Source organism: Eptatretus burgeri, chromosome 2 (assembly GCF_056783735.1).
Source record: "Eptatretus burgeri isolate ZD-2024b chromosome 2, Ebu_testis_v1, whole genome shotgun sequence".
In the NCBI taxonomy this organism is placed as follows: domain Eukaryota; kingdom Metazoa; phylum Chordata; class Myxini; order Myxiniformes; family Myxinidae; genus Eptatretus; species Eptatretus burgeri.
The window spans coordinates 58,991,184-59,006,049 of NC_140962.1; the positions used below are offsets into that span (position 1 = coordinate 58,991,184).

The 14,866-nt window shown below is 40.9% G+C and overlaps 1 protein-coding gene across 1 annotated transcript in view; it reads left to right on the plus strand.

The window, feature by feature from the left end:
• The window catches only part of LOC147032131 (uncharacterized), a gene marked incomplete at its 5' end in the record, with an annotated part of 24,060 nt that extends 15,296 nt beyond the window's left edge, over positions 1-8,764 (plus strand). Inside the window, 3 exons of the mRNA XM_085850418.1 lie at positions 5,442-5,531; positions 5,634-5,753; positions 8,427-8,764. Of these exons, the coding sequence (XP_085706544.1) occupies positions 5,442-5,531; positions 5,634-5,753; positions 8,427-8,620 (404 nt within the window). The remainder of the gene's footprint in view (positions 1-5,441; positions 5,532-5,633; positions 5,754-8,426) is intronic.
• Positions 8,765-14,866: the final 6,102 nt, after the last annotated feature.

The following is a 14,866-nucleotide window of genomic DNA, read 5'->3' on the forward strand; positions in this document are numbered from 1 at the left end:
AAAAAAATACAACTTTTAAAATGCTTCGTTTGATCCTAAAAAAGCAGTAATTTTGTCACTAATGCTTCATTTGTTGTTGCAGAGACCCTGAAGTTTATTTTGATCCCAAGCAAGCGCCAGAAAAATGCCAAGACTGACCGTACAACAACGGACGAAAATTGTTGAACTTTGGCACCAGACGAAAAGTGTCATACAGGTACAACGTCTTTACTCGAGACATTTTGGTGTCCACTTGTGTCATGCACCAAACTTTCGGACCATAAAGTGCACCATCGCAAAGTTTACCAATGTGGGAACCATCTGTGACCTTCACAAGGGTCACAGTGGTCGGAAGAGGACAGGTCGTAATGAAGAAAATGTGGAAATGGTGAGACAGTCGGTCGTTCAGTCCAAAAAAATTGATTCGACGACTTTCTGCCGAGACAAACATTCATAAGAGCACCGTTCAGAGGATCCTTCGCCAAGACATTCATGCCTTTCCATACAAAATTCAAACGGAAACGGTGCTTACTGATCAACAGAAACTCAAACGACTAGACTTTGCAAATTGGTTCTCAGGAAAGTTGGAGGAAGATGCAGACTTCCTCAAAAAACTTCACATGACGGACGAATGCCATGCTCACTTGTTCGGGGAGGTAAACAAGCAAAACTTTCGGTACTGGGGAACTGAAAATCCTGGTAATGCATCGACTGAACTGGTGCCTCAATCTGTTCTCAAAGTCACCATGTGGGTGGTGGTTGGTTGATATGGGATAATTGGTCCAGACTTCTTTGAAGATGACCAGGGACGCATTTGCACGGTAAACCAGAGGAACTATCGCGAAAGGATTCAGGAATTCTATCTGCCTGAGCTACGTACTCAGGCCCGTAGGAGAAACAACCTGATCCAGATGAGAACCCAGTGGTTCCAGCAGGATGGGGCACCACCCCATACAGCCAGGGAAACAAGGCCTTTTCTCAACCAACATTTTGAGGGCCGCTTTATCTCCATCTACGAAGACGTTGAGTGGCCACCGTATTCCCCTGACCTTACTCCTCCAGACTTCTTCTTGTGGGGGTATCTCAAGGACAGGATCTATGGAAACCCTAGGCCCCAGACTCTTGATCAGCTGAAGGAAAACATCCACCGAGAAATCCAGAACATTCCTCAGGAAACGTTTCCCAAAGCGATGGAGAACATGAACAATGCGTTTGCAGGCAGTGATCGGACAACGTGGAGCCTACGTCGAACATGTGGTCTAAAAGAAAACGACGATTCTATACCAAAAATTAAATTTTGGTGGCAATTTTGACATTGGTACAAAAACTTCAACCTTTCAACTTTCTATCCAGCCATATATCTTAAAAAAAAATGTTATGACCATCCTCTTTGCAGATGAAAAGTTGTATTTTTTTTGGGACACCCTGTATATATATATATATATATATATATATATATATATATATATATATATATATATATATATATATATATATATATATGTTGTTGTTCATCTTTCGGCTGCTCCCGTTAGGGGTCGCCACAGCGGATCATCCGTTATGATCCGCATACTGATTTGGCACAGGTTTTACGCCGGATGCCCTTCCTGACGCAACCCTGGTCGCCTCTTACGACACAGGGATCAGGATTTGGGTTTCGCCATGATTCCGGGCTGCTCTACACCCTGCCCAGTGCAGAGCCCCCGTCCTCAAGCGATCCTCCAACCCAAGCCTCCGAGTAGCCGGATTACAGGCGCACGCCACTACGCCCGGATATATATATATATATATATATATATATATGGATATATATATATATATATATATATATATATATATATATATATATATATATATATATATATATATATATATATATATATATATATATATATATATATATATATATATATATATATATATATATATATATATATATATAGCCATCTCCCAGCCTTTCACACACCCACTCTCGCATCATGGGATTTTCTCAAACCACTTGCGCACACAGGCCGTTTCACGACCTTTCATGGTCTCACACCGTGGGCCTTTCATACACTCATAAGCTGCTTCGTGACCATTCGCACATGGGACGTCTCTCGGAGGCCCCACAGACGAATTTGTGCTGGGTGCAGCTGTGCCGGGTTTGTCTCTTGCACACTCCGCAGCATGCCGTGCCCTGCACTCCAGCTCCTGTGGGAAAATTTGAATCTGTACTTGTATATCCGTGGTCACCTCAGACCCAGATGCAGTCGGATATACATACAACATGGCTTATTTGAATTAACGCAGACTCTGTGTCCCTTTGATATAAGCATTCAAAATGTATTCGGCCGTCACAACGTGTCGACTAAACCAGTCAGAGATGGGCCACGGGAGGCAGGGCAGTGTTTGGGCACATCGAAAGTCTCAACCTCCGTGAAACTTGGTGCGTAATATCTTGTGCACCCTTCGACACCATAACTGCTAAGGGATCAACGAGTGCCTCTATGCCTAAGAAACAAAGGAATGCCACTTAATTGAAGGTGAAATTGAAAGTGATCAACCGATAGGAGTAGTGAACATTTTTGGAGCCCTTGGACTGACAGAATCCACCTTATGACCGATTCGTGCAAATGCCGATTTTAAAATCGAAGTGAGTGCTCAGAGTTTTGCCATTACTGCAAAGCAAGTGAGTCAGATTACTAAAATAATTATCTTTATTGTCCCATATCCAAGGAAATTTAACTACAGCGTGATTAACTGAAAGTTAGATTAAAGTGATTTACTGCATTGTTCAATATTGACCCTGCACCTTCCTCCCCTTGATCCACACTATCACCCCTCCAACTCCATCACCGCAAGGAACACCATTTAATATAGGTTGGTGAAGTTTCATTTTATTTTATTTAAGTGTCTGTCTCTGTCTCTCTCTATGTCTGTCTTCCCCATCCAGTATCCACTCACATCCTGATACACAACCTCCACCGATTACATTGTTTCTTATTATATGGGAAAATTACTCTCATTTTACATGTTTTCATCTAATGCGGTAAATTCTTGAAATGCAATTGCCGCATTAACTGAGGAATTTACTGTAATTTACTGCTCAAAGTGGGAATAATGAAACAAACAGTGAGAAACACACCCTGCCACCCATGGCACCACCCTAACGTGGCGGCTTGTACTGGAACTATGGGGGAGGCGGGAATTATTATTATTATTAACAAAAAAAAAAAAAATTTTCACCTAAATCTCAAAATTATTTGTTTAGCTTTAAAAGTTGACGATTTTTATTTTTCAGGTGAAACCGGATTTTAGGATCACAGATTTGTGGATGGTTACCTGTATAAGCTGACTTGACATTATCATTGTGTTGATAATTAAAATAATGTTGGCAGTTAAGCTATATTGTACTGTGATGTTGTGCATGCCTGGTATTGACTTAATGGTTAGGGTGGTGGGCTTTGGATCCTCGGATCCTGAGTTCAAATCCTGCACGGCTGTCAAATTAATACCAGGTGGGGTTGACTCTGCCTGTCATCCTTCCGAGGTTGGCAAAATGAGTGCCAGCTTGCTTGTGTCCTGTGTCGGAGTGGCGACCCATCCAGACTGTGCCCGATAGCCAAGGAGACTGCTTAGGCAGCACCAACGCTCTGCACAGCGTATGGTCCCATTGGATGGATGGATGTTGTGCATGAGCAAGCAAGCTAAATTAATAGTGTTAAATAAATTTGTTAATTTAAGTTCAACAATTTTATGTAACTCTCCTCTTTTTTATTATTATTAAATTGTTTAATCAGACGCATATATCGATCATCCCCCCCTGCCCCCCCCCCCATATTTTTGCTCTCTAAATATTGGTATCTGCATTGGCGGCTTCTTGTCATAACCACCGAAGCTGTTGCTGAGTGGACAGCAGAATTGCAGTATTCCGAGTGGAACAAATACTCTGCATTGAGTGTGAAAAATGCTCGTTATTAAGGTTGCAATTTATTTTTAATTTGGACCCCCAGTGATATGCCAATGAACGGAGACAGTTATTGTCTCGTGGCGGCAAAATGTGCATTGTAGACATGTGCTTTTAATAAATATGAAAGGTTTATGAAGAGACGAGAAATACGGAGGACTTGGACGAAAGATGGACTTTGATGAATAATAAATAAACTCAAGAGAGAGAAAAAACAACAAAAAAAACGACATGCGTGGGTCTACGAGCAGCAAATTTTATTGGGCGAGATGATTTAAAATACCGTAATATTTTTGTCCAAGTACTGCTAAACCAAATGCTTTTTTGAAAGTGCTGAAAAGGCAATTTGTGTTCTACAGTGTTCAAGTTTATAATTCAATTGAAATAAAATATTGATTTTAAAGGTCGTACAAAAACAATTCGGAAGTTTACCGTCATTGGTGCAGCCTCTTTTACACCACCTTGTTGAACACGTTACATTGGTTCTTTGTTCCTGTTGTTTGTGTCCTTTATCCAAATCCTTAAAACAGTAAGTTTGTACAATGAGCCCGCTTGGAATGATTTTCAATTTTGTTTGACTGCCAGACAGGCAGAAAGATTAAAACAGTTACCTCACTCCTCTCTGCACATGCATGATGAGGACAAATTCAGAGCAAAGTACTGTGAAACTACAGGTTCATTTCCGATTTGTGTTCGAAATATAACATCAAATCAAGTTGTTTCTCGATCATAAACTGACATCTGTAGACAGACAGACAGATAAAACGAACCAATTGTTTAACCCCGCTTTTTGAATCACGCAAGCATGGTAATTACATTTAACGACAATTAATATGAACCATGGGTGCCACGAGTTCAGTCTCTTTCACCCCAAACTGCTCCATGTTTCGTATTAAACATCCCCCATATGATGGTGGCACCGTAAGCTGCTGGTGTGCATCCCATAGTCTCCTCCAAGGCAAGCAGGTGAGTGTGAGTTGGCAGGCGAGGAATGTCTCCACCACATCCTCAGCAGGCACAAAATGCAGAGGAGCAAGAGAGAAGGAGAACCAACCAAAGGAGATTGAGCCTTCGAGCATCAATCGCCGCCGCATGGTGGAAGGGAGATATTGTTATAATTATTACCTTGTCCCCCTCCTTTGGTGACACAACCCTCCTGATCACGGTGACCCATGGCAGCCAATCCGTCCCTCATGGGCATGTCCTCTGAGGGTTGAGGGGGCAGACAGCACCTTGCATGTGCATGGCCAATGGGAACCCAAATTACAGGCACATGCTCCCCTCCACCAATTGTGCGCCTGGTGTCAGAGACTGCTGGTGAGTCAGTCGGCAGCCCCAATGTACCAGTCGGTTTGTAACAGGCTCGATGCCGCCGCAATGAAACGCTGTCTACATGAGACAACTTAAATCTAAACACAGATCAATACAATGCATTATATGACATTCTCCATGAGCATATGACTGTTATTCCCCCTCACCCCTCCAAATGAACGTAAAAATAATTTTCCTACAGGTGAGCGTCCTTATGAATGCAAAACACCTGGCTGTGGGAGGTCATTTGCTGAGTTCTCAAGTCTCCAGAAACACCATGTCGTTCACTCTGGTAATTTTGCATTTTATTTTGATATTTTGTAGCCAGCACCATGCTGGATCTTTCCCTATGTATTGGAAGTACCAATCATGTGGTTTTTGTTGCACTACACAGGGCAAAAGCGGTTTTTTTGCCACATATGCAGGAAAGCATTCTCGCAGAGTGGCAGCCGAAATGTCCACGTACGAAAACGCCATCCATCGTCCGGCATTGAGGATTGCTTTGGAGCCTCAGGTACACATTTTGCGAACTCATTAAAATGTTTTTTTAATTTTTGATAGTAGCACATTGTCAGATGTATTCTGAAAGTACAACACTCATGAAGTTTCAGAAATGAAATTACTATTTCTAATGATTGGATTTGTTTTTTTTTTAATACTCTTCTTTTTACTTTTTTTTTTTTTAATGTTGCTTTCCATCTATGTATGAATCTGGTCACTTCACCCTGTTTCATGCACTGACATTCAAGGAGATGTTGATTAACAATTGAAACAAGTGGTGCCAGGCACAACAAATCCTGCCCATTTAAGGCATAAAGTTATTTTGGGGATCAAATTTAAATTTGATACATCCTTAACCTGAATGTTGATTGTAAGGAATAGAATAAGGAATATTTTAGTCTTAGTTTGAAGTCGATGAAAATTATGAGCGAAATGAAAATTATGAAATTATGAGCGAAAAAGATTTTGACCTTTTCGTGACTTGACTTTTGACCTCATTGGACCCAAAAGTTAATGGGGTCGTCCGAGGTTCATTACCCACCTGTGGATACAATTTGACAGTGTTTGAGCCAGCCGTTTTCCCGTAAAGTTGTATTTTCATAACCATGTTTTAGTTTTAATGGGAAATTTGTAATTTTGACCGATGGCCATGACCCCTAAAACTTCGGACCCTACCGATATTCACAAATACGCATTTTTCACTATAGGAATGGGTAGGATTATAAGTGACAAATAGAATAAGGTTCACTATAAGCTTAGTTTGAAGTAAATCGGATCATTTTTGACGAAGTTATGAGCGAAAAACGATTTTGATCTTTTTGTGACCTTGACCTTGACCTTTGATCCAATTGGACCCAAAAGTTAATGGGGTCGTCCAAGGTTCATTGCCCACCTGTGGATTAAATTTGATAGTGTTTGCTAAAGCCGTTTTGCCGTAAAGTTGCTAACAGACAGACAGACAAACAAACCGGATGATTACAATATCCTGCTCCCTCCCTCCGGGGGGGGGGGGGGGATAAACAAACCGGATGATTACAATATCCCACTCCCTCCCTCCGGGTGGGGGGGGATAAACAAACCGGACGATTACAATATCCCGCTCCCTCCCTCCGGGGGGCGGGATAATGACACGATGAATGGCGTGTTAAGGTTTCAGTCAGCTTGTTGGAATAGCTTGAGTTGCAATAACAACATGCTATATTCACGTGATCTGCCATCAGTGTGCCTTTATGATGCATGTCAGATGTGTTGAGCTCAACCGAGCATTTTAATGACAGCACAACTATTGTTTTTGGTGCCAAATTACTTCTGCTCTAATTTGTCATTTTTATTTTTTGAAATGTCAGTTTTTTTTGCAATCGGAATCTAGACTTTGGAAGAGTGAGGGGACAAGAGGGCAAACATGCAGTGTACTGGTAGTGAGGTACCAGGTGGATGCAACGAGCAAGGCTTTGAACAAACAGGAAAATAGGAGAGGGGGGAGGGGAGGAGACACAGTTGCATGCAAGTAAAGGTTTGGTTCGGTGGGGTTGAGGAAGGAGAAACGATTTAAAAAGTAAGGGTGACAAATAAGAGAATGAAGATTTTAATGTGTAAGGCTTTAAGACTCGCAAACAAGAAGCATAGACAATGAAAATCTCAAAATCGATTTATAACATGACTAAGTACAGGTATCCCCCACTTAACGAAGGGGTTAAGTACCTTTAACCCTTCGTTATGTGAATGCTCGTTATGCGGGAGCTCATTACACTTCAAAATGCTGCCTTATGATCCAGCCTCCATTGGTCGACATGAAAGCATGCTTTTGAGGACCATACACACTGACTGATTGCATGTGTTTTCGTTGGTGAGCAAAGAATGGGGATGTGGCCTTGGTTAAAAAGTTTAAGCAGAACTAGACTATCCATGAACCAGTTGGGTACCCATTGTGACAGCGTTTGATGAAAAAAAAAAAAGGATAGCTCCAGCGAACTATACCACTGAGGTTGTTTGCATTGATCAAATTCTCCCGAAGAGTACTTGACTGAATCGGGAATTGATTTTTAAAATGATTTTTTATTGCCCGATTTGAACGAAACTTGATACTGCACCCCGCAGGAGAATGGTGAGTAAGGTGGGCCGAAAATTTTTGTACTAATGTGTACTGTTTTGGCTGTATTTCGGGAACATACATACATGCATACATACATAGATACATACAAGATGAGAGTTTTCAAAATATATCGATAGATGGTGCATCAGACCCTTACATTTGCCAAAGGCCTCTGATAATTCCAGAGACCCAGCCCTAAACTCATGATTCAGAGTGTTCTTCCATTGCTGAGAGCACCAAAGTTGAGTGAATAGAAAGGAATCCAATTGATGATAGCAAGAAGAGGAAGAGGAAAGACTGTCTTTCCTGATGATGGATTCTATGACTGCTTTCAACTGAAAGTAAATTTACTGACCTGGTAAGTTTACCAACTGTTCAGACCATTTGATTTTGTTTCTGCATATATGGTATTGATGATGTAAAACGAAAATGTTTTTATCATAATATAATTTAATAAGCCTGTTTTTATTCAGGTAGATTTAAATGCAAAAAAAAAATTGAAAGTTGGATTTTAGAAACTTATGATTGTTTCATGTTAAGTAAGGCATTGTCCTGGTGTGAATGTAGTTGAGATAACCTTATCTTGTAATCCAGTGAAGACCCATGTGGATGGTCTAGGCATGCCAAACGTTGCATCTGCACTCCATGGTGTTGATGAAGATCCTGGTCTGCCACATAGCATCATGGACAGCCTTGCTGTAATAACAAACTCTGACTTACAAGTGGATCATTCCAGCTTATTACCAAGCAGCCAGCTGGGAAACGAAGGTATTGACTCATGCAATTGATCCAGTCTGAAGTTCATAAACTATGGTATTGAAAGCAAAGTTGGTAAACCTGTGATATTGCTATAAATGTGTTTTTTTTTTTGTTTGTTTGTTTTTTGTTCTGTAACTAAAGTGCAAACCTGTCAATAAATTTTATCAGGTGAATATGTGTTTTCATTGATGCTCCATATTTTCTTCAAAATGTCAACCAATATACTGAAAGTTTTCATTTCGAAGCCATATCGGACATCGAATGAGGTGGTGGTATCCAGATTTTAGCTGAGAACCATATTAGCTTTGTCATTTGTTTTTGTCTTTCAATTCAGCCTGATTTTTCGATGAAGGGGATGGAATGAGTATATGAACTTGGGAAGTTGAACGATAAATTCACTTTCTACAGAGCTTGGAGGTATATCTCCAGTAAGTATATCTCCAGTAAAAAAGGTATATCTCCAGTAAGTATATCTCCAGTAAAAAAAAGCCTGCAAAACAAAATGTTTCTTCTGTCATAAGACTGACGCATGAGACTTCGTGACGTTCGTCCTTCTTGGCATTGATGCAGGTGCGCTCTCCAATTACAAGGCACTCCGTTTACTTGCTAATCTTGGTGCTCGAGATCTTGAAATGTAAGAGGTAAAGTACCATGCCCAATGTTCTGTGATGTTATATAACAGGACACAACAAATTAACCAGATAGACATGCAAGTATGAGCATTTTTAATTCCAAGATGGTGGCTGTAATAGGGTTATTTAAGCTTGGTTCTTTCACCCAAAATCTTTTAATATACCTGTCCAACACCCTGCCAACTTTTAATCTTTTCACAAAGTGCCCAATTATCCTATAAATGGAGAGTTTACTCCAGTGTTTGCAGACATCTGCTTTGACAAGAAGCAACAGAGATTTAAAAAAATAAAAATACAGTACATATGGCAATGCTGACTATTGTACAGAATGGCTTGGTAGCAGAATGAGAAGTTGTAGAATTATCTGTTGTAAATGCAAGCTTTCGTGATTTGTATGACCACCAGGAAAGACCTAAGGCCAAACTTTTATGATGTATGTAGAAATAGCATGGTTGTATAAACCTCTAATGGATACAGGGACTTCTGTGTTCAAAACAAAGCCGATTGGATCGACGCAGGCTTCCAATGCAGATGTGAGGAAAGCCGAATGGATACAGGTGGAACTAGAATGGCACCCAGTGGAGCGCATACCTCTGCCACGCAATGCCTGATCCAGGAGAACATATCAGGCCCAATACATTTTTGAAATATCATGATATATATCGTTTTTTGCCCTCTCTCTCAATGGTAAAGAATCACTTTATAAATTAAATAATTATCGTATCCAGATCCGGATTCGGATCTTCACCAAAATCTAATCAATTCGTCCTTGTCACACACCCAACCTGTACACCAAATTTCATCTGAATCCATCAATAACTTTTTGAGATATCGTGCAAACAGACAGAGAGGGGTGAAAACATAATTTCCTTCACCTTCAGTGGCAGAGGTAATTGTGCTTTTCTTGTCTGAGTGGGGAATGGTGTATTCAGCAGCCCTGAAATTGTTTTTTTGCATCTTTTTTATTAAGAGTCATGTATAAACAAGATACCAATGTGAAGGTCGTGTTTGACTTAAATCAAACTTTATTTTAGAGAGTTTGCCTGAATTAGTGTTTGTTGCATTTTATCCCCCATGCCGTGGGAGGCTGGGTTTTGCAATCATTTCTGTGTGTCTGTCCGGGCTGGAACATTTTTAGCATTTTAGCTTTTCACATCAAATTTTTAACAAAACTTTATTATGAGAAAAGAGGGAAGACAAATTGATAATCTGGTCAAAAGGTCAAAGGTACCGTTTAGAATATGGAAGAAGTCTGAATACAAAACAGACGGGCTTTGCATTGTCAGATGCTTTCTAATTTTTTTTTAGTTTGGAATATTGATCTAAATATAGTTTTCCCATTATGAGATAATGTAATTTCAATTGATAACATTAAATTGAAAGGATTAACAAAGCTCGACAAAACGAAAATTTAACTATTTTAAAAATCTTTTACTGAAATGTCTTGGTCAATAAGTATTTAACCGCCTGAGTCAACACTTTTGTAAAAGTGCCTTTTCCAGCGATTACAGCTTCGAGTCTTCTTGGGAATGTCTGTATCAGCTTTGCACATCTGGATTTGGTGATTTTTCTCCCATTCTTCCTTGCAGATTTGCTCAAGTTGGATGGGGAGTGTCGGTGAACAGCAATATTCAAGTCTTTCCACAGATTCTCAATGGGATTCAAGTCTGGACTTTGGCTGGGCCACTCAAGGACTTTCACGTTCTTGTTCTGAAGCGATTCCAGTGTTGCTTTGGCTGTATGCTTGGGGTCAATATCCTGCTTCAACGTAAATCATTGCCGCAGTCTAATGTCTTTTGTACTAAGAAGCAGGTTCTCCTCAAGGGTTTACTTGTATTTGGCTCCATTCTTTTTTCCCTCTGTCCTTACAAGACTCTCAGTCTCTGCTGCTGAAAAGCATCCCCATCGCATGATGCTGCCACCACCATGCTTCACGGTAGGGATGGTGTTAGATAGGTTATGAGTTGTGCTCAATTTCTGCCAGACATCGTGCTTTGCATTCAGGCCAAAGAGTTCACTTTTCATCTCATGAGACCATAGAATATTTTGCCTCATGCTGTCAGTCTCACGTGCCTTTTTGCAAACTCTAGGTTTGCTGTCATATACCCTTTTCTCAGGAGTGGCTTCCATCTGACCACTCTCCCATATAGCCTACATTTGTGAAGTTCTGCAGAGATTGTCCTTCCAGCTCATCTGGAAGTTCTCCCATCTCAGCCAAGAAATGCTGTAGTTCTGTCAGAGTGGTCATGGGTTCTTGGTCACCTCCCTGATCAAGGTTCCTCTTTCCTGGTTGCTCAGTTTGGTTAGATTGCCAGCTCAAGGAAGAGTCTGGGTTGTTCCATATAACTTTCCTTTTCCTGTTGATGGAGCTCTCTGTGCTCTTGCAAACTTTCAACACTCTAGAAATTGTTTTATACCCTTTCCCCAGATCAATGCCTCCTCAATTATATCTCTGAGTTCTACGGACAGTTCCTCGGACTTCATGGTCGAGTTTCTGCTCTGACATGCAATGTCAACTGTAGGCTCTTGTATGGAAAGGTGTGTTTCTAAATTGTGTCCAATCAATTGAGTTGGCCACAGGTGGACTCCAATCAAGTTGTTGAGACATCTCAAGGATGCTAAAAGGGAATTGGATGCACCTGAGTTCAATTTAGAGTCATTAGACATTTGGCCTTAAACAATGTGGTCAAATGTGCCCTTTATTGGGCAGGGATATCATCTGTCCTGGAACCCCTTGGTGTAGATCTTGGCGAAAACACCTGCCCGGATGGCTTGACCATTGTACCATACAAGAATGGGAAAAGCCTAACCTGGGATTGCACCTGTGTCGACACTTTCGCCAAATCACACGTTTAAAATACACCCTCAACGGCTGGAGCGGTTGTCACCGATGCGGAAGTTCTGAAATGCAATAAATACGTCGGCCTCAGCCAAACTCACTTATTCCAAGCAATCGCCATCAAAACAAACGGAGTGTATGGCCGATCTACGTCCAACATCATTAGTGATGTCACTGGAAGGCTCATTGCATCCACTGGCGATTTATATGGCAACTGGTCTGGTTCAAGCAGTGACTGAGCTTGGCCATCCAGCGGGGAAACGCCATTAGCATCCTGGCTTCGGCACGGGGGGGGGGGGGGGTTATTCATTTATTTTGTTTGTTTTTTAAATATTTTTTAAAACTTCTATTAACTTGGTAGGAGCTTGAATAAAAAAAAAAAACATTTTTTTTTTAAGTTAAATAATTTATGAGAATTTTTTTTAGTGTCATTGCAAAGGGGGTTTCAGCTTTTCATTTTTAATTAATTTCTAAAAAATTCTAAAAACATGTTTTCGTTTTGTCATTGCAGGGTATTTTGTGTAGATCAGTGATTAAAAAATGAAATTTAATCCATTTTAGATTCAGGCTGAAACGCAACAAAATATGACAATAGTCGAGAGTTGTGAATACTTTCTGAAGTACCTTTAACAGCTCGGTGTTCGTAACCTGATTTAATTTCCAGACTTCTCTGGGCACTGTTTGTAACTTTATTTAATTTATGTAACCCCCTTCATATGGGTCCCCTTCACATTTTAAAATTTTGTTATTTTTCATTTTTTAAATTTTTACAACCTATACGGAGGTTTCCTTATTTTTGTCGTCACAAACACATGCCGTGCTTCTGGGAAATTGTGTTATTCATTTATTCCTATATGCAAATTTGTTTGACAGACTTCATCTGGATGGGATGTGGCCAACACTCCTGTGTTCATTTACATCATTATGTCATTACCGTGCAATTGTGGTTACGTAAATTGTTCTCACATTACTTTATTTTACGAGGGCGCGTGTCGCTGTCCATGGCGTTGGCATGCCGGGGAATCACCCTGAGTGGCTTGGAGGGAGAGACAAAATAAAGTTACCCCGGTGTTTTATCATCACAAACAATTGAAGTAATAATTACAGGCCCTATTAGGTCTTGGCCCCGAGGTAGTTACCCTGCCTGCCTCCCCTCCCACCCCCCCCACCTCCCTCTGTGCACCGCTGCTCATACCAAGTCTTTCTCAACATGCCGTTGAGTAGTCCATGAATACCATCTAGTGAGCTCACCTGGAGTGGAGTTACGTGGAGCTTGTAGGATGGCGTGTCGTCCGTCCAATCACAAATACTTGCAACTTCTTCTCAGAAACTACACACATTATTTCGATGAAACTTTACTACAACCTTCATCACCTTGTATGTACCAAAGTTCGTTCATGGCATTAAAAACAAAAATCAGGCCTGAAGGGGATCTATGGGGGGTTGCCCCCCAAAATATGTATTTGCGTTATTCTCAGAAACTCACACAACTCCGATAAAACTTCACCACTACCTTCATCACCTGTGATGCACCAACAATTGTTCATGACATTAAAAAAATCGTGTTCTAAGGGGCTGTATGTTGGGGTTGCCCCTCCCCCCCCGGAAATATATATTTGTTTTCTTCTCTGAAACTACATACACGATTTCAATGAAACTTGACCACAACCTTCATTACCGGTGATGTACCAAAGTTTGTTCATGCTAAAAAATTGGGGTTGAAGGGGATTTCCAGGGAGTTTGTGGTGGTGGGGGGGGGAGGGGCGTTGCCCTCCAAAATAGGTATTTGCTATAACATTGGCTCATTGGTATATTTTGCTGATTTCATCCCATGTTGACTTCTTCCTCAGTATACTTAATCTACCAGGTGAACGCCCAGGGGGTATTGTCCCTATTTTTTACAGCGCAGTGACATCGCGCTGTTATATAATTGGCTATTCTGTCCTGTGTCTTCTGTCACACTTATGGCCACGTACGTCCCTTTGATCTGAGGGCTATGAATAGAAATTTGTCTAACGTCACAACTCTTCCCATCATGCATGCTAATTCACCGTGTCTACATTTAAATTTTATAACTGCAAAAATGTTTCATCATTCTTAACCTAGACTTTTACTGCCCCCCAGCCACGCGATATCGAAGTATTCGCTTCTTGTTTATGTTGTATTTGATCATTGGATTTATTTTATCACGTTATGTATACGTTTTGTTTAAACATTCTAAATGTTTAAGCATCATGCATCTTGCATCTTAAAATGTTTAGCCAGTGACAAGATATGAACCTCCAAAAACGTCAATAAAATACACTATTCTCTTGAGCATAAATGGGTCTGGCACCCTATTTTTATGGGGCATAACCCCTCAAATCACTTTTTTTTTTAACAGTATCTAATGTTCGAAGTGGAGCGTGCGCATACATGCACACACACACACACCCCCAACACACGAATACATGAGACACAACATGACTGTTTGGAGACAAAACAGCCACTGAGCTTGGGACAAGTGCCGTCACTTCCCGGGGTACTCTGGGTACCAGCGACATCGCAACCATGGTACCGCCTTTCTAACTGCACTCAGCAGGGCATTTCCGAAGGAGGAATGTCCTCTCCATTCCTGCCAACCTAATGGGGTTGTCCGTGCTCTTGTCCTTTTAAATGCTGACCATCAAGCAAGGATGCATCACGTACCATTTTAAAAGGCTTCGGTATGACCCAGACGGGGTTTGAACTGCTGACCTCCCAGACTCGAAGCGGACGCTCTAACCTTTGCACCACCGAAACCTGCAGTTCGTTTTTATTTTTGT